Source organism: Podarcis tiliguerta (assembly GCF_965153285.1).
Source record: "Podarcis tiliguerta genome assembly, chromosome: 10".
Lineage (NCBI taxonomy): Eukaryota > Metazoa > Chordata > Lepidosauria > Squamata > Lacertidae > Podarcis > Podarcis tiliguerta.
Genome location: NC_139543.1, coordinates 4,689,740 through 4,715,244, shown reverse-complemented (window position 1 = coordinate 4,715,244; position 25,505 = coordinate 4,689,740). Strand labels below are relative to the sequence as shown.

Sequence of the window (25,505 nt, the reverse complement as noted above, 5' to 3'; positions counted from 1 at the left end):
GTTTTCATGAAATTTCATTATTTCAGTGTGAGTTTCTCCTAATATTTGTATGCCAAATGCATACAATTTTTGCAAAGCTATGCTCCCCAATTTTGTGCAGTGTTGCATGTATGTTTTCACTAATATGTACATGGCTATGCACACTGTAGCTCGGGTCCAGTATTGGACCACTTTGACCGGATATCCCCAGCTGATGTAGACAGACTCCTCCGAGCTGGAAAGCCCACCACCTGTCCTCTTGACCCGTGCCCGTCTTGGCTGATTAGAGCGTGTCCAGACAAGGTGTGGGCCTCCCAGGGGATATCATCAATTTGTCCCTTGGCACCGGGACATTCCCAGGGGAACTGAAGGAGGCAGTGGTGCGCCCGCTCTTAAAGAAAACATCATTAGATCCCTTAGATCTACCCAATTACCGCCTGATTTCAAATCTTCTGTTCCTGGGTAAGGTGATTGAGAGAGTGGTTGCTGAACAGCTTGGTGGGTTTCTGGATGAAACATCGGCTCTGGATTCATTCCAGTCCGGATTCCGCACTGGTCATGGGACCGAGACGGCCCTGGTTGCCCTAACAGACGATCTCCCTAGGGAGCTGGATCGAGGCGGGGCGGAGCTGCTGACTCTTCTACACCTGTCAGCAGCCTTCGACATGGTCGATCACGAACTCCTGGACCACTGCCTTGCCGACGTGGGGATCCAGGTCACAGTCCTTCAATGGCTGCACTCGTTTCTCTCTGGTTGGGGACAGAGGGTGGCGCTTGGGGGGGGGGAACTGTCATCACGCCACTCCTTGGTGTGTGGAGTTCCTCAGGGTGCAATACTCTCCCCGATGCTTTTCAACATCTTTATGCGCCCCCTCACCCAGCTTGTCCGGAGTTTTGGGCTGGGCTGCCACCAGTATGCTGATGACACCCAACTCTATCTGTTGATGGATGGCTATCCTGACTCAGCCCCAGACACACTGATCAGATGTTTGGAAGCTGTGGCTGGATGGTTATGTGGGAGCAGGTTGAAGTTAAATCCTTCAAAGACAGAGGTCCTTTGGCTGGGTCGGGACGATATGAGATTGGGGGGGGAGCAACTCCCATCTCTTGCAGGGGCGCAGTTAGTGCCAGCACCATCCGTCAAGAGTGTGGGTGTAATCTTCGACACCTCCCTTTCCATGGAGGCGCAGATTGCAGCTATAACAAAGGTGGCATTTTTTCATCTCCGCCAAGCTAAGCAGTTGGCTCCTTACCTCTCTCGCCCTGACCTAGCCACTGTGATCCACACGACGGTCACCTCCAGACTTTATTATTGTAACTCGCTCTACATGGGGCTGCCCTTGAGACTGACCCAGAAACTCCAGCGGGTGCAGAATGCCACGGCGAGACTCCTTACGGGGTCCTCGCTGTGAGATAACATTCACCCGGTGCTATACCAGCTGCACTGGCTCCCAGTGGAGTACAGGATCAGGTTTAAGGTGCTGGTTTTAACCTTTAAAACCCTATACGGCCTAGGACCCTCGTACCTACGGGACCGCCTCTCCTGGTATGTCCCACAGAGTAACTTGGTCTTCAAACAAAAACATCTCGAAGGTCCCAGGCCACAGAGAAGTTAGGCTGGCCTCAACTAGAGCCAGGGCTTTTTTGGCTGTGGCTCCGATCTGGTGGAACGCTCTGTCACAAGAGACTAGGGCCCTGCGGGACTTGACATCTTTCCGCAGGCCCTGCGAGACAGAGCTGTTCCACCAGGCATTTGGCCAAGGGCACAGCCTGACTCCCACCTTTGGCAATCTTCACAGAACTCTAGCCCAATGGTTGCCATCAATTTGATTTGAATTAATTTTATAATGAAATGATTTTAGAATGTTGTATTATTTTATTGTTGTTAGCCGCCCTGAGCCTGGCTTCGGCTGGGGAGGGTGGGATATAAATAAAATTTATTATTGTTATTATTACCTCAGTATGCACATTTTTAATGCATTGTTTGGCTGAAGAGCTGCATTGCAAAATTCAGAGCTGTGTGAATTTTAAATGGCTTCCTTTCGGTTTGCATCTTGTTTTGAAAAATGCAAATTAGGTAGATGCCTTTAAATTTTTATTGATTTTTATTGATTTATTAAATTTGTACACTGCCCTTCACCCATAAATCTCAGGGCGGTTCACAGCATAAAAATACAAGATAAAAGCACAAGATGATCAAATTTCTGTACTGATGACCATTATTTTATCAAAGCACAGGTAGCTAGCATGTTTGGGGGACTAAGGGCTGCAACATCATAAGTTGTTGGGATTTGTCTGTCTTGAGGTGAATGAAGTGATAGCAGCACCAAAGTGACCTCCTTTGGGGCGCAAGGCTGGGCATGGAGGTCCTGGGCTGCCCACACGATACCCCACCCCCCTCAGCCTCACTGATGTGGTCCAAAGGAAAGCAGAGCAAGATGTTGGCACCAGCTTGGCTGAAGGACTTGCCAGAAGGAAGCGTGCAAGGCGCCACTCAACCATCTTAGGCACTCCACTTTGGATTTGCGTAGGGTTTACTCCTCAGTCCTTTCTTCTCCTGAAGATGTCCCTGGGCTGCCTTCTCAGGCAGACAAGCCGCATCTGCCCCTCAATTTCTTCTACATCACATTCAGAAACCACCTTCTTGACTGTTGGACCCACTATTGGTCTCCTCCGCTCAATCCACCAGAGCCTTTATTTGCATGCAGGGGGAAGTCACCCCGGGTTTTAGACCCATCAGCTACCCTCACCTGGTTTAGCTGGCCAGTAGAAGCAACTTCCCGGGGTGTGGCCTGCTGACAGCTTCTCAGAACCACAGGTGAGAGCTGAATCCGGGGTGGGGAACGTGTCCCCTGCCAGAGGTACTACTCTTTCCCTAACACCCCACGATATGTTGGTGTGGCCAGGGAATAGAAACAGGCATGGCAAGAACTGCTGTTCTCAAAGCTGCCTTCCAGAAGATCTTATCAGCTATTCAACAGTATTTTAAGCCATTTTATTGCTCATTGTTTTGTTTTGTAAGAGACAATTTGGGGGCCCTGCAAAACACTTTTGGTATCACTATGAGGGATCTCCAGAAATATTAATCTTTTTCAGAATAAAACTATTTTTAAATGACAAGCTTGGGGGAGCCTTTGCCTATTTTTTTAGGGGGTCAGATACATCCCACAGGTTGGTCGTCCCTATACCACTGAATTAAGTTCATTCCATTTGAAGCAAAGTTTAAGTTTTATCCTGCCTTTCAGCAGAGATGCATTTAAAGTAGCTAATAAATCCAGGCAGTTGAAGTAACAAATGTTAAAATAGCATAAAAACAAAGCTGAAGTAAATTGGAAAAGCATACCAATTGTATAAAATCACGAGACACAAGGTTTTTAAAGGTGATAAGGTTAGGTCAGCTTTCTTGGGGTGAGCACTCTAGAGGTGTGACTGCAAGTAGACCCCTTTCTTGGTTGCCAGCTGTTTCTGGAAACTAGTGCTGACCTTTATATGCTCCCTTTATCCTGTTTGAAATGAATTCATTGTCCTGTTTGCTTCATATCTCAAAGGGAAGGCAGTAACAGGTCTTCTCACAGTTTTCGGACAGTTCATTGCTTCTCTGATGTTTTCAGAAACAGTCAACTTCCTTTAAATAGAAAAAAAATAGAGGTGGGTGATTAGAACAATATAAAAACAGAGAACACAGCAGAGATACCATGGGGCTAGGAAATAGTTCCTCTCCCCTGAACCTACAGAAGTGGACAGGGGTGCCAACTTGAATAAAATATTTGGGGGGGAGCAACATAATCCATCACAAGACATGACGCATGCATGCCATTTGGATGGCAGTGCCCATCAACTTGGGACTGCCCTCTCAAATATTTTATTGGCGGGTGAAGGGACCTCAGACCATAGGAGTTGGCTCCTACGGAAGTGGATTTTTTTTAGTAGTTACCATTTCCTGGTCCATAGCCCTACAGTCTGTGGAGTCTTCATTATGCACCCATCTGGACCTTGTGAAGCATCAACATTTAATGACCTGCCAGTTGTTTGTGATATAATCACAATATGAGATATAGCTTACAAGCCCTGGCTGGTCATAAAGCACATGACTGGTGGGCTGCCTTCAGATTGGTGAGTCACACAACTTGTGTGTCCATACTGGGTAATCACTAGGGATGGGAAAATGTGTCAATTTTGATGTTTCCCAGTTTCTCATTTTCCCCCAAGTTTAAATTCTGTTCTCCAGATTTAGGCAAGTTTGTAGGGGAAAAGGTGTCAGTCTGTTAAATGCAGCATAGCATAGCGTTAATGTTAAAAAATCACAATATTGCCAAGCAGTCGTATTAACTTTGCAACACTGACTTTCAGACAACCGTGTATGCAACCGTGATAGAAATATAATGGTGTTTATTTGGTATCCTGGGTTTAGCTGTTCTTTGTCCAATGTAGGAAACAGGGTGCTGAACTGCCTTTTCTCTGACCAAGCAGAACTCTTGTGTTCTCATGATCTGAGTAATTGTTGAGCATGTTTGTTATGGCTTTAGACATGACGGCCTGACAAGTCCCTGAGCTGGCTGCACCACTGCAAATCCATGTTCTTTGGGTTCCTAAGAGGTCTCTTGAGCTAGGGTGTTGTTGTCTTTCAACCTACCCCAGCTGTTTCCAGTTTGGCACCCTTATTTGCGGAAGCAAAATTGGTGTGTTTAAAATTGGAAACAGAATTTCAGAAGGGCAACTGTGCAGATTTGGGCAGCTGTGATAGCATGTATGAAATAAGGTTGAGTGGGGTGATGGTGTATCATACATAAAACCCTAACTAGAGAGAAAAGCTTTATGTCCCTTTTCCTTTTTTTAAAAAAAGAGGAAACTCCCTCTAGAGCCAAGGGATCTTGTGACTTTGCTTTCTTTAAAAGTCTCTCTTGCTCTCTTGCTGAGCCAGCTTTGCTTTGCTGGCATGCTTGCTTCTCCCCACTCCGATGCCATTGCAAAAGTGTGGCTGTAACCACTGCTTCCTGAGAGGGTGTGTCTGTTTGGGAACAGGGATGTAATTACAGGGAGCGCTTGCTTGTCACACCGCAAGCAGGCTACAAGACCTTAAGGTCTGGAGCAGTCAGTTCATTATGCTTTCATCTCATTCCCCCCCCCCCCCATATAATTTCAAAAAGTGAAGTTGAATAATGACACCCCCTTTTCCCAAACAGTCTCATCTTCAGTTGCATTTTAACTGAATGCTTAAAAAAGGGCAGAAGAGAGCAGATTGTGTGCCAGCCAGGCTGAGAGAGGATCGTACAGTGTCTCTGTCAAGACATTTCTCTGTGTTGCTGTGCCTTCCTTCCTTCCATTTCCTCTTATGATGCATCCTTTGCTCCCATCAGATCTTATCACTCTAGGCAGAAATCTCTTCCTTTGGCAGCTGTTCAGCAGGTAGGTGAGTGGCTAGCAAGTGTGCTGCTTCAGCCTGCTCATCTGGTCTGAGCAGGTGTGTCTCCTCTTTCCTTGTCTCTCAGTGCTGTTGTGGACCAGAGTCTCCAGGCAAAACTGAATCAGCCTCCTTGAAGGAAGCAGCAGCTCCACAGTTCTCCTCCGGTGGAGAAAAGGAAGAGGACTGGAGACAATCTTGCTGGTGGGTTCTTAAGAGGATACTGTAAGGAGGGGAAGGGAGAGTGTTTACTTGAGACAGTGGTAATGTTCTCTCTGTAAACAGAGAGTTGGCTTGGGACCCAGTTGCCTAAAGGATCACCTCCTCCCACGCACACCTGTGTGGCCTCTCTGGATGCTCTCACCAAAGGACATGTGGCTGGTGGCAATTAGAGAAGAGGATCTTTGCAGTGGTAGGCTGTGCAATTAACTTCCAAGACTAGCACTTATGGTGAAGACCTTTTCTAGTCTTCTATCTTGAAACATTTTATAGTAATATTTGAAGATCTTTTGGGTGTTCTTGGAATTCTTAAGGTATATGATATTTTGGTGTTCCTGGTTTTATTTGCTGCATATGGTTTTCTGCTCTCTTTTTTCAGTGGTTTCAGATCCTGCATTAGCATTGGAAGCTGCCTGGAGAACCTTTGGGTGACATATAAGCATTGGTTCTATCCAATGAAGTTCCCCTGTTTGTGCAAGGCATTTACACCATGGAATGTCCCTTCCCTCAATTATCTGGAACAGATTTGAGGATTTATAGGGAGAGCATGGGGAAGGGAAGGGACATTCTGTTGTACAAGTGACTGTCCTTGCGCAAACAAGGTGACTCGGGTTAGATACAACACACTGTAATGGGAATGGAAATGGAAAAGAGAGAGAAACATCAAAAAGGTTCTCTGGTTAAGTGAACATCTGGGAAGGAACAGCTGGACCAGAAGAACCTATGCTCACTGCTCATGGACCCGGCATACTGTTTTGACACTTAAAATAGACTTTTCTACAACTTTGTAATATCTTTGACAATGAAAAATTGCTAATTTTACCATTGTGAGCACTCCTGACTTATTATTGCCTTTGCTGAAATTGTGGATGCTCCTTCTTGTTTTTAAAGTACCAATTTCCTTCCATCCCCATATTTAGAAAAAATAATAGTAATGAAGCTTTAGTGGAACTGTTTAAAGGGTAAGTGGCTGCAAATTTTGTTTTGAAGGTGCCCAGTCTAGCTTGGCTGTGGGTTTGTAGGAAATGGTTCTTGAATGATTTCCATGGTTGCTCAACCATTTGCTTACATGTAACACATGCGTTTGCTTGGCAAGGTGGAATATTATATCTGGCCTGTGGGCAAGATCCTTATCTCTCCTGTTGCCCATGGGCAAAGATTGACAGCCCCACCTGTCAATCTGATGCTGAATGAATTTTACAAGGGTGACTCGAAATTAAACTATGCATGGCGTGTGGCACTTTGAAGGCCCAACAATCTGTTGATCATTGGGGCTTCAAAGCTTTGTGTGGGGCTTTCTGCAAGTCCTGACCATCTCCTGATTTGTCAGTGCTCCCAAAGAGCTACACAGGGTACTCTACACCGTTCTTTGCAGGTGGTGCAGATCAGCTGATTGATAGTACTTGCAACCCCCTTTTTAATAAGTAATGTCTTTGCATCTTATGCCAATCATAACATCTATTGTATGACGGGGGGTGGGGTTTTCCCAAAACTCTCACCAACTCAATGGCAGACTAATTAGGCCCACAGGGGAGAAGTTCTGCACTGCTGTTTTATGACAAATGAACAAAGTGCCTAAAAGGAATAAATGCTGTACCAACCATCTGCTATATTAGGCATCTCAGGTGGATAGAGGTCTTTTTTAAAATATGCCAGCCTTGTATCTTATCCTTTTGTTTTCCTTGATATTTCTGGAATATGTCCATTTTGAAAAGGAAGACAAATGTTTTCCAGCAGCATTATAGAGCTACAAAATGTGGTGGTACTCAATTCGTCTAGTTGTTTTTAAACTGATTTTCAAAATTTTAATTTACGAAGTGGTTTACAATAAACAACAAGGTGAAACAATAAGCAGGATCTCCCCCCCCCCCCAAAAAAAAGAGACTAAAGGCAAGGCAAGAATCATGGAATAGGAAGGAGCTCCAAGGGTCATCTAGTCCAACCCCCTGCAATGCAGGAATCTCAGCTACAGCATCCTCAACTAATGGCCACCCAACCTCTGCTTAAAACCTCCAAGGAAGGAGAGTCCACCACCCCCTGAGGGAGACGGTTCCACTGTCAAACAGCTCCTACTGTCAGAAATATTTTCTGTATATTTAGTTGGAATCTCTTTTCTTGTAACTTGAAGCTATTGGTTCGAGTCCTATCTTCTAGAGTAGGAGAAGACCAGCTTGTTCTGTCTTCCATGTGACAGCCCTTGGCTATTCTATTCCTTCTCAGTCTAATCTTGTCCAGGCTGAACATATCCAGCTCCTTCAAATGCTTCTTATAAGACTTGATTTCCAGATCCCATCATCTTGGTTGCCCTTCTCTGCACATGTTCCTGCAGAAAGTCCCAAGTTCAACCCCCAGGTGGGGCTGGAAGAGAACCTTGTCTGAAAACCTGGAAAAACCACTGCTGGTCAGTATAGACCAGGCATCCCCAACCTTCAGCCCTCCAGATGTTTTGGACTACAATTCCCATCATCCCTGACCTGTTAGCTAGGGATCATGGGAGTTGTAGGCCAAAACATCTGGAGGGCCACAAGTTGGGGATGCCTGGAATAGACAATGGCATGCTAGATGGACCCAGTGAACTGACTCAGGGGTCACCCAGACTTCCTTTTGTACTACGCTTTCCAGGTACAGGTCTGTGATACAGTGGTAAAACATAGGTTTTCCTGGGGAGAGCACTGGGAGGGGTAAAAAGCCCCACTCCACTCAGACATGGAGCTTTAAAGTCTGGACCTGTGCCTAGAATTGCAACACAAAAGTAAGTCTAGGTGAGTCCTCTGTATGAGACATACTGGAAGCCAAAGCAGTTGCTGGAGAGGAAAGGTATGTTAATTGAAGCTTTGGAACTTTCTTGAAGGGCAGTCCCACAAAGAGTGCATTGCAGTCATCTAATCCGTGTGTTATCAAGGTGTGATAACCTCAGTTTACCTCAGTTGTTTGGAGCATGAGTGATTCTGGCACATCTTCAGGGACTTCACTGCTCCATCCAAATCCAGTGAAAAGGGAAATGGCATTGGAAATAATCAGCATACTGTTGGCTGGATATTTCAAACTATGTGACCTAGAGGAATCTCATGGGTGGGGAATATCAGGCTCGGGAACTGAAAGATAGGGCTGCAGTTTGGCTCTGAGCAATCCCACAGCCACAACCACAACCCTTGCTGGTCCGGCTTTACAACTTGTGCTTTTGTATGGCTGTGATGTGTCCTTGAATTCTGATAAGTCTTGCTGTTCTGGATAGAGAGAAGTATGTGTTTAGGCTAGAAAGTAGCCTAAATTTCACATTTGTTTCTCTGTCCACATTTGCTTCTGCTCTTCACTAGCATCTAGACTTAGGAAGGTGGCCCTCAAGCTGGCCTAGAGGCTTCATAGTAGACAAAATGGTACCCTGAGGAGGACCAAAGACAACTCCAATAGGGTGTCAAAATAGCTTCCCAGTGCTGCCTTCTGAAACTTACTGTCCCATGAAGAACTAGAGTTGCCAAGTCTTTATCAACGACTTGGATGATGGACTCAAGGGCATCCTGATCAAATTTGCAGATGACACTAAACTGGGAGGGGTGGCTAACAGCCTAGAGGACAGGATCACACTTCAAAACGACCTTGACAGATTAGAGAACTGGGCCAAAACAAACAAGATGAACTTTAACAGGGAGAAATGTAAAGTATTGCACTTGGGCAAAAAAAATGAGAGGCACAAATACAAGATGGGTGACACCTGGCTTGAGAGCAGTACATGTGAAAAGGATCTAGGAGTCTTGGTTGACCACAAACTTGACATGAGCCAACAGTGTGATGCGGCAGCTAAAAAAGCCAATGCAATTCTGGGCTGCATCAATAGGAGTATAGCATCTAGATCAAGGGAAGTAATAGTGCCACTGTATTCTGCTCTGGTCAGACCTCACCTGGAGTACTGTGTCCAGTTCTGGGCACCACAGTTCAAGAAGGACACTGACAAACTGGAACGTGTCCAGAGGAGGGCAACCAAAATGGTCAAAGGCCTGGAAATGATGCCTTATGAGGAACGGCTAAGGGAGCTGGGCATGTTTAGCCTGGAGAAGAGGAGGTTAAGGGGTGATATGAGGGGTGATATGATAGCCATGTTCAAATATATAAAAGGATGTCACATAGAGGAGGGAGAAAGGTTGTTTTCTGCTGCTCCAGAGAAGCGGACATGGAGCAACGGATCCAAACTACAAGAAAGAAGATTCCACCTAAACATTAGGAAGAACTTCCTGACAGTAAGAGCTGTTCGACAGTGGAATTTGCTGCCAAGGAGTGTGGTGGAGTCTCCTTCTTTGGAGGTCTTTAAGCAGAGGCTTGATATGTCAGGAGTGCTCTGATAGTGTTTCCTGCTTGGCAGGGGGTTGGACTCGATGGCCCTTGTGGTCTCTTCCAACTCTATGATTCTATGATTCTAAAGCCGTGCCCTTCAGCCATATATCCAAGTGATTTCAAGGGACCCTAGAGTTATCAGACCGCCTAAACCTCTTGGGAGGTGCAGGAGAGATCACAGTTCTCTGGATTGAAGTAGCAATTGTACGCTAACACTAAGGAAGACTGACTGGGTGGGGGAAAGCCTTGACTCGGTTGGTAATGGACCACCAGGGAACTGGAGGGATGGCAGCCGTGTTAATTTTGTGTAAAGTTCTTAAGCTTCAGACTATTACCAAGCCAACTTTTCAGTACAGCAACCTTGCTTTCCCGTGTGTCTTGTGCTCTCAGTCTTCCCCTCTCTCTCAAGTGGTAACCTGAGCAGGCTTTAGTATACTGAGTGTGGAAATAAATATTGTACCTTCCCTCTTTGTTTACCTCCCATGTATATTGGAGAGGATTAGTGAAGTATTAAGGTTAATATCTGTGAAGAGTTTTGTAGACCAAAAGTGCCACATAATTGTTGAGTGTGATTAGTGCAATTTCTTCATTCAAACCTGTTCTCCTGGATTGTCCAATCCAATATATACTTGATACCTTGCCTTTTGGTTAAAGGCCACTGTACTGGAAGAAGAGAACTGGATGCAGTGTGAGTTTGTCTTATTCCACCACCACCCCTGCTGTGGTCGGTGCTTGTTGTGAAAAGTAGGGGAAAGGGTTTACTGTCCTGACTTCTGGCAGTAAGTCTTGATCTCTGGAGACTATTAAGCCACTCAGGCATTCAAGTCTCTGCAACTTGCCTTTTTTTGTCCCTACTGAGGCTGATGAAAGATCAACGGACTCTTGGAGAACTGGGCAGTCTTGTGGTGTCCTAGGTTGCTATAGGGTTGCTACAGCAACCTAATTTCTCTGTGAATAAGGGCTCGGCAAGCTTTTCTGCAACTCTACAACTCCTTTTGGCAGGGCTATTGAGAGAGAGAAGTTCATCCATTCTTCATCCAGGTTTGTTGGCATCTTCAGGCAAAGATGGTGCAGGCCCTCAACTAATGGATAAGCTTTGTAGTGGTCTTAGATGCCAAGGGGCTATGTGGACTGGGAGATAGGTGTCAAAACTCATCTAGAAAGCTAAATTTCTAATGAAAGGAAACTTCACATGTGAGGACTCCTAAGAGAAAATGTTAACTTGTGTGCACGTGAACGTACATATAACTTTATGTGCTGCTCTTGATATTTAGGAATAGGTGTATTTTTTATGTCAAAATATTGTTTGGATTTGGGCCTGAAGGTAATCATGTATGCATTAATGTTTTTTAAATTACTCTAAGAGGTCAACAAGTGCCGATAGATGCATTCAAATTCTAAGTTTTAATTTGTTTCTAATGTTTCTAATCCGATTGAGCTAAATGACTTCATCTAATTAATTTCTAAAGCTAATGAGTGTATGAACAAGTGGCAGTCTTTTCTATCTTTGTGAATCTGTGATGCTGCAATTCTAAACATGCCTGCTACAAAGTTAGTACCATTTTGAAATCTATGATTGAGCAATGCAAAGTTTTCCCCTTGTTTCTTGTTTTATTCTCTCTCCAGGCTTTCTTCCTTATAACTACATAGTAAATTTAAAAGATGTAATTTGAACGATGCAGCTAGATTACCATCTTAAAAAGCATTTTCACTCACAGGAAAGCGTAAACCTAGGGAGGGCAGAGTCAATCCCTTGTATTCAACATTTCTTTTGCATATGGGAGGGTCACTGCAGGAAAACAATGACCTGGAAATATTTTAGGCATATTGCAGTGGGATTTTTTAAAATAAAGGAACTATGCAAAGTAAAGTAGAATCTGACTAGAGAGAAATGACTTTGTATGTATGGCCCTATCCTCTTGTGGACTCTTACGGGTTTTCAACACTGTGCTTTCCAGTTGCTGTGGACTACCAGTCCCATAATCTTTGAACATGCTGGTTGTGGCCAATGGGACTTAGAGTCCAGCAACTTCTGGTGGGCCACCACAATGGCTACATCTGCTCAAAGGGTTCTTCCAGCATCAACACTTCTTATTCTTGCAGGTGTTTCTCTTTCCCCCCGGTGTGTTTCTATCCAATGATGGTTTTCGTTACAGATAAGTGCCCAAGTTAAGACACCTGATGTGCTGATATTGTCACACACACCCAACTTTGTGCCACAACCTATTCTTTCCAAATAGTTTCCATTTCCTTGGAATCAAAGAGGTTAAGTAGGAGAGAGGTCAGCATAAAGAGAGTGCTCTTTCCTGCCTTGCATAAGCAGAAGTGCTTTCTCTAAGACAAAACCTCAACCCCTCCTGAAGCCATGGGGAAGGTAGCTGCACCTTTATCTGCCTGTGAAAGGGCAGCATAATCTGCACACAACACTCCTTGCAGGTGGGTGGAGGATCCAAAGACAGGGAGCCACCACAAAGGAAGCCTGTCCATGTTAGGGTAGCCAAATCTGTAAATTTTGGCTTCTCACTTTTCCAATCTTAAATCCAATTCTCCAGAATTCGGCAACATTTGGTGATACATCTTTTAAAATCCTTGTGAATACCCCCGGTTACAAATGGGATCTGTTCCAGAGGTCTGGTCTCATCCCAAGGAATTCGCAACTAGAGGACCGCTTCTGCACATGCGTGTGGAGCGTAAAGCACTTCTGCACATGCGCGCCTGTGAAACCCGGAAAAATACTTCTGGGTTTGTCGCGTTCGCATCCCAAAGTTTATGTATCCAGAGGAATCTTAACTCATGGGCAAGTCGATACGAAAGGAAGTGCTCCTTCAGATATTTAGGTCCCAAGATGTTGCAGGTTTTATATATCCACATCAGCACCTTGTCTTGGGCTTTGAAATAATTTGGCAGCAGGTGCAGTTTGTTCAATGCCAATAGTATGTCTGAGTTTGAACAGTTGTGCCCACTAGGATGCATTTTGCACAAACTGGATAGCCTTCAAGGCACACAAACTATGTTGCATTGCGTAGCAACTCACGTGCCATTTGCCAGCCCAGGTGACTTCAAGAAGCTGGTTTCCTCCCTCAGCTCCTAGAAACGTTCACCATTCCGTCCCCCATTGCTACCGTGCTTTTTAAAAACATTCTTTTCTGTCCAAAACTTTTAAAAATGGGGGAATCTCATTTTCTCCAGAACGGAAGCCTGTGCTGTCATGTTCAAACTTTCTGTGGGGGGCAAAAGCATGTGACTAGCTAAATTAACTGAGCAGCCAGATGGATACAATAGCTTATTTCCTTTTTGGCTCTTTCACTCTGGAGGAATTTGATTACATTTATGTGACAAAAGAAGGAGTTGAGATAGCACTGTGGTTGCCTGCAGGATGCTCTGTTTAGCTAGCAAAACAATGGCCTTACAGAAATGTTTACAAAGCTCTAGAAACTGTCTGAAAGGGACATGAAAGTGGAACATCTTACTATACTGTGTGAGAGGGAAGCAGCCTTGGGTGTGACGCTTCTTACAGGGACAACTGGTCTGCTTTAGGAGTTTCCCTTCTCTCACCCTGGCCCTTGCCTTACTTGGATCACCAATTCAGCCCCCTCCTTGCAAAAAGCAACACTGACAGTAAAGCTTTTTTCGCTGGTATAAATAGCCATTAAATGGCAATGCACGTTCAGAGCATCTTCTGGCAATAAATGGAGAAGTCAAATCAGCCATCTACCCCATGAGTTAATGGATTTTATTTTTGTCTTTAGTAAGGATATGCATTTGTTCTCTTGACAAAGTTTCTCTCAAACTCCTTTAAAAGGAGGGGTCTCCTCTCTCTAGAGGTAAGGAGTTTCTTATGCTGGTGTTTAGAAGTTGTTTAAACATATTCAGTATTTGTGGCAACTTCTAGGATATTTCATATATTGGAAAAATTGTTTCTCTGCATTATTTAGAAGGCATCTGGCTATTTAAGCAGCTTCGGTAGGCTTGTTCTATGTGTTTATCCTTGGTTCCTTTATGATTTTAGACAATTGGAGAAATACAGTTAAAGACTCCCCCACCTTCTGTGCCGAGGGAATTCTTCTCTGAGTTTGGATTATTCCCTGAATACTCAAGAAATGCTTGGCAATTTTATTTGAGTACTTGTATTTAATATCCTGGGATATTTGGGTTCAGTTTTGGGCAGCTTATGTGTGCTGGCATTTTGTTACTGACCATTTGGCAACTGAGAGATCATATTTGTTTGCTAAAGCAAGATATGCCCAGAAGTCTGGAGCTCTTTGATTTTGAATCCAAAACTTGAATGGAAGGGTTGGAAACTCTTTTGTTGTTGCTCAGAATTTGGAACCTTTCTAAATACTCCATTTAGTGCTGCTGTAATTTTCACATATAAAATGGCAACACCTCAACTTGTTTATACTTAACTTATTATAAGAAAAACAAATAAACTCAAGGTGTATACAGATATCATTTTAGCCCTTTGTTGCTGCCTGATGTACTTGGCTTTCTCAGGTGCAAAGGAAGACACGGTTTTTAGGAACAGAGGAAGCTGCCTCCTAAGGAGCCAGACCTTTGGTCCACGCAACCCCATATTTCATACACTGACTGGCAGCAGGTCTCCTACCTAGGGCTGGAAGATATGCTAGGTATTTAATCTGTGACCTTCTGCGTGCAAAGCATGCATACTGCCACTAAGCTATAGATCTACTCAAAGAATAGATAGGTGTCACTTGTCAAAAGGGGTGGGCGCCACCTGTACAATTCTTTTAGCCGTACAGGAGTCCTCATCTAATCAGACCCTACAAGGCTTCAATTTCCAAGTGTACCTATTAAACAGAGCCAAGGGACAGAGAAGGTGTCCCTGAAATTCTACCAAGGATGTCTGCAGCATGTCACTAATGAGGGGAGAGATGACTGCAGCTTCTTGAGTAAAACTAATGCATAAATATTGTGAAACATGAGGTTTGCACAAGCCTTCTGCAATATGCTCTCTGGCTCAAATGATTGGCAGGGACCCCATAGCGCTGTGGCAGCTAAATGAATATCTGTCCAGATAGAAAATCATGTAGGATTCTCTGGACTTTGTCACAAGAATTCTGTATGGAAATACAGAGACTGTACTGAAAGCTTCCTTACTTTCTTTCCTTACTTTTCTGTAAGATCTTCTGAAACCTTCCAAGGTTTGCATACTTGTGAGTTTTACCCCAGTGGTTGTCTATTTTTTGAATTGTTTCTTTAATCTCCTTGTAACAGTAATCTGTGTTGTCAGTAGCTCAATCACTAATGGTCTCTTATTGACCCTCAACTGCAGTTATCAATAACCTTGTTACTATCTGAATACATTGAACTATTGTGAAACATTAATCAACATTGTGTAACTTGAAGGATGAGTCTTGACTGGCTGTTTTTTTACAGTTACAGTGGTGGATAGAACTTTCAGTAGTTGGCAGACTTTGCTAAATAGCTTGTTGCAAAAACTTGACAGTAGTTCAGAGCAGGCTGCCCTGCATTATGTAGCTGAAAAGAAGATTATCTGCTAGCACTAATATGTTTTTCAAGAGGTGGTTTGCCGGTATATTACCATGCAGGTTCAGGAGAGTGTTGGGCAGACAAATATGGAAAAGGTGTTTCCTTCTCCTGAAGTTAGGATGACCTTTTCTAAAAAATGAACAGTGGATAGAGACTTCTTTCCCTAATCTATCAAATTGCTGCTTAAGCATCTCACAACATGGACCCAAATAAGTAGTTATTATGAGGTGTGCACTTATAAGGAGGAGAACTGAGATCACACCTGCTGTACCTAACTTTTACATGATGATCCAACGGGGGCCTTGCGCACATATAACTGTGGGTTCACCCACTGTCCAACTGGATGAAGACTTCATTCACATGTTTGGGTGACTGCATGGAGGTCAACACTGGGGGACAGGACGGGACTCTCCTCTCCTTTCTCCATATCCCCACTTCACAAGTGGTCCTTACAGTGACTTGTCTGCTGCGTTCATCTGCTGTTGCCTGTGTTGGAATTGCTGGGTGCAGCCGGGGTCCCATCTGCACTACGCTGTCATCAGTGGTTTGATTGCACTGGGCATGGAACTCTGATTTAGCAAGGAAGGTGAGAGGCAGACGGGGCCCCCAAATTTTGGCACCACACAGGGCGCTGCTGAAATTTGAGACCCCCACAATCTGCCACTGCTGTTTTGATTTTAGGAGAGTGGTTAGGCTGCATGCCTGAGACTGCCTTCTAAATCCAGCATCTAGTCATTAAGATAACAAAGGTGTGGCACAGAAGGGGCACCTGTAGTGCATGTGAAAAGGGTCTAGAGGTCTTGGTGGACCACAAGCTGAACATGAGTCATCAGTGTGATGCAGCAGCAAAAAAAAGCTAATCCTATTCTAGGCTGTATTAACAGAAGTATAGTGTCCAGATCAAGGAAAGTAATAGTGCCACTCTTTTCTGCCCTGGTCAGACCACACCTGAAATACTGTGCCCAATTCTGGGCACCACAATTTAAGAAGGGCAACCAAGATGATCAAGGGTCTGGAAACCAACCTTATAAGGAACAGTTGAAGGAGCTGGGCATGTTTAGCCTGGAAAAGAGGAGACTGAGAGGAGATATGATAGCCATCTTCAAATATCTCAAGGGCTATCACATGGAAGATGGAGCAAGCTTGTTTCCTGCTGCTCTGGAGAACTAGGAACAGAACCAGTGGCATCAAGTTACAAGAATGGAAATTCTGACTAAACATCAGGAATAAGTTTTTGACAGTAAGACCTGTTTGACAGTGGAGCTGACTCCCACAAGAGGTGGTGGACTCTCTTTCCTTGGAGGTTTTTAAGCAGAGGTCAGATGGCCATCTGCCATGGATGTTTTAAATGAGATTCCTGTGTTGCAGGGGCTTGCACTACATAACCCTCAGGGTCCCTTCCAACGCTATAATTCTATGTTTCTATGATTCTATCATAAACCTCTTTGTAGAATTATGTCCCTGCATCTCAAGCTACACAAGTACAGTTTGGAGTGTATATAATCATAATCTCCAGTGCGGCATTTGAATCTTGAAATTAACTTTAAAAATAGATTTTAACTCCTCTGACTCTGCAGCAGACATTTTGGTGCTCTGTTCTTGCCAGGAAGCAACATTACACCTGTGGAAAAAACTCTCAACTGTAATCTTGAAAATTAGCATGCAGATATCTGCTTCTGTGTGTTCCCGTATGAACTGACCCAGACCCTGAACTCATAATCTGAGGCCCTTCTTAGTGTGCTCTTTCCATGAGATGTCCGGGGGGGGGGGGGGCGGCAACAAGAGAATAGGCCTTTTGTGAAGTGGCTCCCTGATTGTGGAATCCTCTCCCCAGGGAGGCTCAGCTGGTGCCTTTGTGACCTATCTTTAGGCACCATGCAAAAACATTCCTCTCCTACCAGGCCTTTGGCTTATTCAACAATCTATGGTCTTTTAAACCATATTTTTATTGTTGGGTATTGCTTTGTTTGTTATTGTATTCTTTATACTGTGATCCTTGGATGAATGGTTGTGTATAAATTTGTTGTTGTTGTTGTTTAGTTGTGTCTGACTCTTCGTGACCCCGTGGACCAGAGCATGCCAGGCACTCCTGTCTTCCACTGCCTCCCGCAGTTTGGACAAACTCATGTTCGTAGTTTCCAGAACACTGTTCAGCCATCTCGTCTTCTTTCGTCCCCTTCTCCTTGTGCCCTCCATCTTTCCCAACATCAGGGTCTTTTCCAGGGAGTCTTCTCATGAGGTGGCCAAAGTATTGAAGCCTCAGCTTCAGGACCTGTCCTTCCAGTCAGCACTCAGGGCTGATTTCCTTCAGAATGGATAGGTTTGATCTTCTTGCAGTCCAAGGGACTCTCAAGAGTCTCCACCAGCACCATGTATAAATTTATTAAATAATTAATACAGACCTGCTGAAGAATGCAGCAATTGATGAAGAATTGTGTGTGCAGGTTATGCTACCATAGTTCAAACTGGAGCTTTAAATGCTTTATTAAGCACGGTGCCTTTTCAGTGTTGTTGGTCCCCCATGTTCAGCCGCAGGTTGAGTGTTGAGTGACCACAGGTGAACCTGGCCCCCTTAGACCAATCTTTTGATCCATTTTTCTGACGCTTCTTGCTCCAGTTTTGGGTACAGAATTTCCTGTGTGGAGAGAGGGCTTAGGACTAAGTAGTCAACAATCGGCACATGAGTATGCATGAGTATTTGCTGTGCTTGAGTACTTATCTGTGTTGCGAAATGTAATAATAAAAGCGAAAGGGTGCATAACTGAATTCTCTGCTACAACCTGCAAGAAAACGATTAAGTGTGTGTGTCTGTGTGTGCAACAATTTTTTTTAATGGTTAGATTGATGTGAGTGTGTTGGGTGATATCTCCAGCTGTTGCTCATACTGTACTTTGTACTTTGATCTCTTTTGAAAGCTCATTTAGGACCTTGCTGTGTTAGAGGCTGCTGCTGCCGAGAGGGGTGCATGTGTTCCTGGACGACAAAGTTGTAAGAGCTCCCAGAGGTGGAAGAAATTGCAGACCAGAAGGATGGGCGGTTTGCTGAACTGTGGTTTGCTGAGTGGAGCAGTCATTGGAGCAATTCTAGCCATCCTTGGCGGTGCCTTGATACCACTTGGAAACTATTTTGTTGAGAAGACAGTAAAAAAGGTAATGAGCTTCTAGAAATCCTGTATGTTTTGCTATTGTTTTAATTCCCTCTTTGGTCTCCTTATTACAGTGCCATCCATCCCCCAAACACACCTAAAACAAAAGTGGGTTTACGTGTGAAAAGAGTAACCCCTGTTCCAATACTACAATGAATTCCATGATTGAGAAGCATGCAGAAGTGTCCCAATTCTATGCCCTTGTTATGCATTCTGCTTTAGCGTGTGGACTTTGGGTTTCCAGCTTGAAGTCCTCTCATCTTTCCAATCCAGCGATGCCTTGGGGGGGGGGGGGCGGTGTCCTGTAATGACAGCCAATGTAACTTGTGATATTCAGATAAAGGAACTTTCCCCAAATCAATCTACACCTATGAATGAGGGAGGGAGGGAGAGAGAGAGAGAATACTGAATTGCAATTACTTGCTTCATTTTAAATGACTTCAGCACTCTATTTGTGGATAGGGTAGAGGGTTGGGAGACCATTTTACCAAATCTATCCAGATAGAGCAGAAATTCAACAGTTCCTTGCAAGTGGAGCCCACCATGTAGTGTCATTCTGGGGCATTTTGTGGCATGTGGAAACAGTGAGAAGTGGCCCTTTTTCTTGAGGAGGGTGAAAGAAAACAATATAAAAATGACTTCTGAGAAAATTCAGCTCGGAAAATCAAAACTTTAATATCCCATTCCATGCTCTTTGGTATGAATTTGGAATGCATTTAATGAAATTTGGAGTTTCAGGCTGACATGACGAAACTTTCCGCACAACTTTCTTCTGGGCATATTCCTAACCCCCAACCCAACACCCCACCCTACTGAATGTTGGCATGCATATGTCAACTCTGACAATCTCTGCTTATGTTCAGAAACTCAGACGTCATGATAAATGTTGACTGTCACTGAATTCTGGTTGGCACCAGATCAGTGCAGATCAAACTGAGGAATTTATGTTTTATTTTTGGTCCTTGGAGAAATTCATTTGGGATTGTTGGCATTTATTCACATGTGAATTTCAGTGTTCACCAAGGTTTAGATGTTCACTGTACACACTACAGCCTAACATTCAATTGTATGTTAACAAGAGCACTTTATTGAGGAAGTTAATTTGACTCCTCCCCCCCACTAATAATATACATCTCAAATCTGTGAGCATACAGCTACTTTCTTTGAACACTAAATACTTGGGGTGATCATTGAATGCTGAGAGTTAAAGTCCACTTGTGCAATGAGACTTGCCTTCCTATCTGCTCCCCACATCTTTTCCATAACCTTTTCTGGAGGGTCTGCTACCCCTACAGAGCTGATTTTAGAAGGACACAAGGGGCTTCAATAGGGAAGAGAGGAAGGAGAGTCCTCTTTCACCAGGGGAAGTCCATTCTGCTGGTGGATGGTCTCAGCTAGATATCACATGGAGTGTTTAAATATATATTAGTTGCCAACAGCAACATGCTTTCTCAATCATCATTTAACAGCCTTATAAAGCATTATTCCATGTTGCTAAAGACACTGACAGAACAGAAGCTTTATTTGAATCTGGGATCTGCTAGTTTTCATTTTCTTCTTCCTGCCTGCATTGACCCATTTTATCGGCACTGTACCGGAGTGCCAGCTTGACCCTGTGACTGTAGGTGCCCTGGGTCGTGGCTGCCGTGCAGCATGCATGGCCCTGGCCCTGAAATTTGTGGGTGCCCAGCCCCTTCATGGGGAATTTTGTGGGTGCTTAGGCATCCAGAGCCCCAGGGAATTGGCACCTATGGCGCTGTAGATGACATTTGAAAAGTGGTTTGCTTGAAATTTTTGATACCCGGTTACAACAAGCCATGTGAGATCTTAGGGGGTGGAGTTTATAGTCAATTTAAAAACTATCCCCTCCCCCCAAAAAAACCCACTGTAAAGTGCATGTTTATGTACTGCTGTGTGCTGAATTTCTCTGGTATCTTGTTCAAGAGCCAACATTTTATAACACTTATCTTTTTATCGGTAGCTAATCTTTATGGCACAATGCTCCGTGGTTGGTTCCAACACTGTCATAAAAGCTAGGGAACGTGACTTTAAATACAGATAAAATGGGTTTCACTCCAAGAAAATGGAATCAGCTGGTGGGATACTATATAAAATGGGTTTTTGCTCAATATTAGCTGCGGCAGAATTATTACTAAAGTGTTTTTCCAATAAAGAACTTTTGGTTTCTATTACTCTTTTTGCTCTTAGAGCAAAATGAGTTCCAATGTCATGGATATTTTTTTTAAAGCATTGAGGCATCCTAAAATTTTAGAAAGCTAAATTCAGGCTGCAGGCTAGAATATTGTTGCTATTGATGTATGTTTGTCTTCCTGATATGAAATACATTTCTTTGAACAGTGGTTTCCAAATGGGCTTTTAAAAAATGGGTTAAAAAAAACCTTGGGCTTACCCTAAACTGCTTGGAGTTCCTCCAATGACAATATCAAAGGGGTTTGCCTATAATTACTAGTCTTCTCAGAGGAGGAAGAGGAGGAGGAGGATGATTCTGGGATGCATTCTCAGTTCATGCAAAGTGATTGTTACGCCCAACAAGCTTGGCTACATCTCCATATGAACTATATGTTTCCTAGAACACTTCCCAGGAAGCTGGGCGTTACTCAGCAGGTTAGTTACTTGTTTAATGTTTTTTGTTGTTGAAACACACCGGGTGCTCCCAGAGGGTGGATGTTGTGGGATTAGTGCTCTTCAAGCATTAAAGTTTCTTTGAAGCATCCACATGATATTTTATGTTTACCTGTTTTTAATATTGTTTAGAGCATTTGCTGCCTGCTTTTTAGCCAAGAAGGCTCTCAGAATGACTTATGCACAGTCGATTAAAGCAGGGGGGGAGCCATGGATCAGGTCATTTCACCCAAACCACGCACACCTGTCAATCAGTTGACATCACTTGTGATATCATCTGGTGGGTGGGAGTGTGGGGCTCAATTCTGCACTGTTGTGGGTGTCTGATCCCAGCAAAATTTAAACAGCTTAGTAGTCTACAGGTGATGGTTTAGCCCTGCATAATTTGGCCAAGCCATCTTTGGGAAAAATGTACACAGCCAAAGGAAGCAGCAACCCCCCCCCCCCGGGTCTGCTTGCTTTTAACTGCATGCACCTGGTCTCTGGGAAGGGGCGACTGATGAAAGCAAGCATACATCATTGCAGAAAGGAGAAGTACCATCTCCTTAGAACTGTTTTGGGGAGGCTGGACTGTGTGGAATGGTTTATCGTTCTCCTTTCCCTAGGAGGCATGTATTGAAAAAGGGTTAAGTTCTGCTCAGTTTTACTGCATGTAGCTCCCCAGGAAAGTAGAAAAAGAACTGCTTTTGCAAGTATCAGTCTTCCCCAAGTGCTGTGGTGAGGGTCCCATCCACATGCCAATCTTGCCACACAATGATGATATCACATGACTGACAGGTGGGCGATCCCTCCCACATGTCAAAGTTGACCTGCCAGGCTGATCCTGACCATGACACTAAACACCTGACTTCTAGTTGAGGCCAGTTGGACCTCTGTAATATGACAGTGGTGCTTATGGGGTCTGGAATCATCCATTTAAGATTTATACCATTGCCAATCCAAAAACTGCATTATATCTCTTCCACATTTAGATACTGGGGTTCCATATAAAATGTTTGGCACTGCATGTGAGAAATAGAGTTGGTATGAGCAGGGAGCCACAGTGCTTGGAAAAAAGTAGACCTTAGGACCTGAACACACCCACAAAGAGCACATTTTAAAATATTTACTGTGACCCACATGAAGAGCAGTCTTTCGGTGTTAGGACTCAGAAGTGGATTGGCAGCATTGTACAGATCTCTTGGCTGATTGTGTTTGTGCTCTTGAACAGTCACTCAGTCAATACTTTTGAAGTGTTGCCCAAACACTGATGAAATTGTGTTCTACTGGGGCTTTCTTGTATTTGCAATTTAAATTACTTTGGGTTTTGTTTTGTTTTTTAAAAAAAGTTCAAAGGGAAGAATTCAACTTTGTCCTAAGGTGCTCTTTCTGCCAGGGTAAGCATTTTTGCTTGTCAGATGGAACTATCCCAGCTTTCCTCCCATTGTGTTCTGTTCCGGGGGTTCCCCAACCCTCCAAGTCAATTTCAGGGACACAGCAGGACATGGTGTGAGGAGAGGAGGCAACCCCATTGCTCAAGCAGATGCCATTGCACAGGGCTTCCCCTGATGGGACTTGTTGAATCCTGACCAGTATTTTTAGGGGAAATCTTTGAACTATTTGTAGGACATCAGCTTTTCTACCAAAGGAAGCTGAGGTCTCTTCAGCATAGAACTTCCTTAAGTCATCTGTGGCTCCACCGTAGTATTCTTGTTTCCTGTGATTTTTGTGCGCCGATGAAACACAGCTTTGCTAATGTGTCAGATTTTCTGCCCCCACCTCCCCTTCCACCCAGTCCCCCATCTTCATCTGCCTGTGTGCTTTCTGCTTAGATGTTCTGCGCCATCTTGGAAATGTCTAAATATAGATTGCAAGCTTCGCAGAGCAGGAATTGGACTCTTTGCATTTGTATGCTCTGTAAAGCATCACACATGCTGATAGAGCTACATACATTAAAGCGGAGGTTTTCAACCTCTTTGAGTCCACGGCTCCCTTGACCAACTGCATTATTTCTGTGGCAGCCCTGTGGGGCTCAGGAGCCCAGTTGTGTCAGCCCTTGCCTGCAGAGCTGGCAGCCTCTCACCCTTTTCCAAACACCCTTCCTTGTGGGATGTTCTCTCAGCCTCCTCTCCTCTCCCTTCTCCTTGGGAGTCCTTCGGGCAGCTCCTGCTTCCATCCCTGGTCTCTGAGCTGCACCCCCCCCCCACCCTAAAGAGAGGCACCTCCCAGAGGCACCAATTGCCTGCTGAGCTTATAGCCAGGGTTGCTGTGCAAGCCTTTGGGAGGCAGAGACGCAAGAGGGCATTGGAGAAGGGAGGGAAGGAAAGAGGGACAGAGGCCAGTATTGCCTGTGACACTCCTGACCGACCTTCAAGGCACCCCAGGGTGCCAAGGTACATTGGTTGAAAACCACTGCATTAAAGTGTTCAATGTCCAGCCTTCATCCTTGTTCTGAGAATCTGTGTTGGGGAAACTCTGGTAGCAACACTGTCCTCCGAGACTTTGCAATACTTGACTGCGTTTAAACAAATGCAATATAGCAGGCTGGTGGTTGTGAACAGAAGCTTCAAATTAAAGCGTAGGACTCCAGGGCAACCTGAAATGTCCAGGTGTGTATAGAGTATCATCCAAGAAACTAAGGTGTGCCCATATCTCTATTATTTAAGAGGCTGAACTGCAATTAAGCTTCCCAGTAAGGGGTAATTTTCTTTAACCAGCTTAAGTTTCGGAGGCTGGTGGCAAGAAAATGTAAAGGAAACTGAAACGGGCTTGTTTGGGGTTTTGGAAGTAGGGAAGGAGATTGCTAAGTGGAATTGGCACAAAGGTTTTAAACTAGATGGATGGAGTTCCTGTGTTCTCGTTTAGAAATGGGTTGGCAAAAGGGGCTTTTTAATGTGGCATTTTTGTCATATTTCCTTGAATTGCTTACTCCAGAATGAGCAGCCAAGTAGCCAAATTTTTATTGTCAGTCTAGATAATTCTTTAGCACTACTGGAAGGCATACCAATAGTATTGCAATGTGTGGTGCTATTTTATCAGTTTTGGCCTCCTCTTCTGACCTTTAAATAGTGGCTTGCTGAAGATTGACTAGCTTTACGGATTACCAGGGACAACACGGCCCAAGCCCTTTCGTCACTATACTGACACTAATGTTTAAGTGCCCCACTCTAAAGGAAACAAGACATAACAAGCAATATTATCCATAGCACTCTCGGGTCAGTTTCTTGATTTTCATATCTGATAGGCAGTATCTGGTGAGTTTTTTGTTTTGCAAAGAATGCAGTTCTTTATGAAAACTTATTCTGCACACTGCTATCTACTGATTTGAAAAAGTGGCCTGACTTTGCCCTTGGCTAGATAAATAAAATGACTGCAAGCTATTCTGAGATAATGACTTGCGTTGCGTAACTGACTTGGGTTACTCAGTTTAACTGGGGAGGGGGGGGTGTAGTTGAGATGCCCTTACCAAAACTTGTAACAGTTAACTAATCTCTGTTCTACAAAAGTGAGAAAAAGCAGCTCATGAGTGTCCTGCCTCAGACTCCTGATCCAAGAAATAATGTCATGTGTAGTTCTATATAATGGAATTGTGGGTGATTCCCCACTTCTTCTTCCATTTCATCTCCATATTTGCTTCTGTTAGGGGTGTGTAAAGGTAAAGGGACCCCTGACCATTAGGTCCAGTCGCAAACGACTCTGTGGTTGTGGCGCTCATCTTGCTTAATTGGCTGAGGGAGCCGGCGTACAGCTTCCGGGTCATGTGGCCAGCAGGACTAAGCCACTTCTGGCAAAACCAGAGCAGCGCACAGAAATGCCATTTACCTTCCCGCTGGAGCGGTACCTATTTATCTACTTGCACTTTGACGTGCTTTCAAACTGCAGGGACCGAGCAACGGGAGCTCACCCCGTCCCGGGGATTCGAACCGCCAACCTTCTGATCGGCAAGTCCTAGGCTCTGGGGTTTAGATCCAGGGCCAATTCAGGGAGAGTGGCCAGCAGGAGGGCTAATTGACCAGGGCCTCAAGCTCAAAAGTGGACCTCAAATGTAGACACTTGTTAATGTTTTGGCATTTGATCATTTTGCAACTTGTTTTTATGTGCATTGGACCAAAATGTGACACGGTCTCTCAGCTTTGAGCTGCAAATTATAGCAAATAAGAGATGTGATTTGGTAGAAGGCAGAATTATTCTCTTAGCTAGTATGTCTCCCAGTCTTCTTTTTGCAGTTTTATTCTGTCTTCATCATCATCATCATCATCATCATCATCATAAAATTTATTTATACCCCGCCCTCCCTGG

General features: G+C 44.2%; 1 protein-coding gene across 9 annotated transcripts in view; it reads left to right on the top strand.

The window, feature by feature from the left end:
- CD36 (CD36 molecule (CD36 blood group)) overlaps positions 1 to 25,505 on the top strand; it is a 67,811-nt gene that overhangs the window by 16,230 nt on the left and 26,076 nt on the right. For 3 of the 9 annotated variants that reach the window (XM_083399886.1, XM_083399891.1, XM_083399889.1), the window contains exon 2: positions 18,355 to 18,588. In XM_083399886.1, coding sequence (XP_083256012.1) covers positions 18,469 to 18,588 — 120 coding nt within the window. In that variant the 5' untranslated portion in view covers positions 18,355 to 18,468. Of the gene's footprint in view, positions 1 to 5,165; positions 5,386 to 5,440; positions 5,585 to 5,978; positions 6,562 to 10,780; positions 10,970 to 13,529; positions 13,753 to 18,354; positions 18,589 to 25,505 lie in introns of those variants that run through there. The other 6 variants (XM_083399890.1, XM_083399888.1, XM_083399885.1 and 3 more) reach the window with 5 other exon arrangements.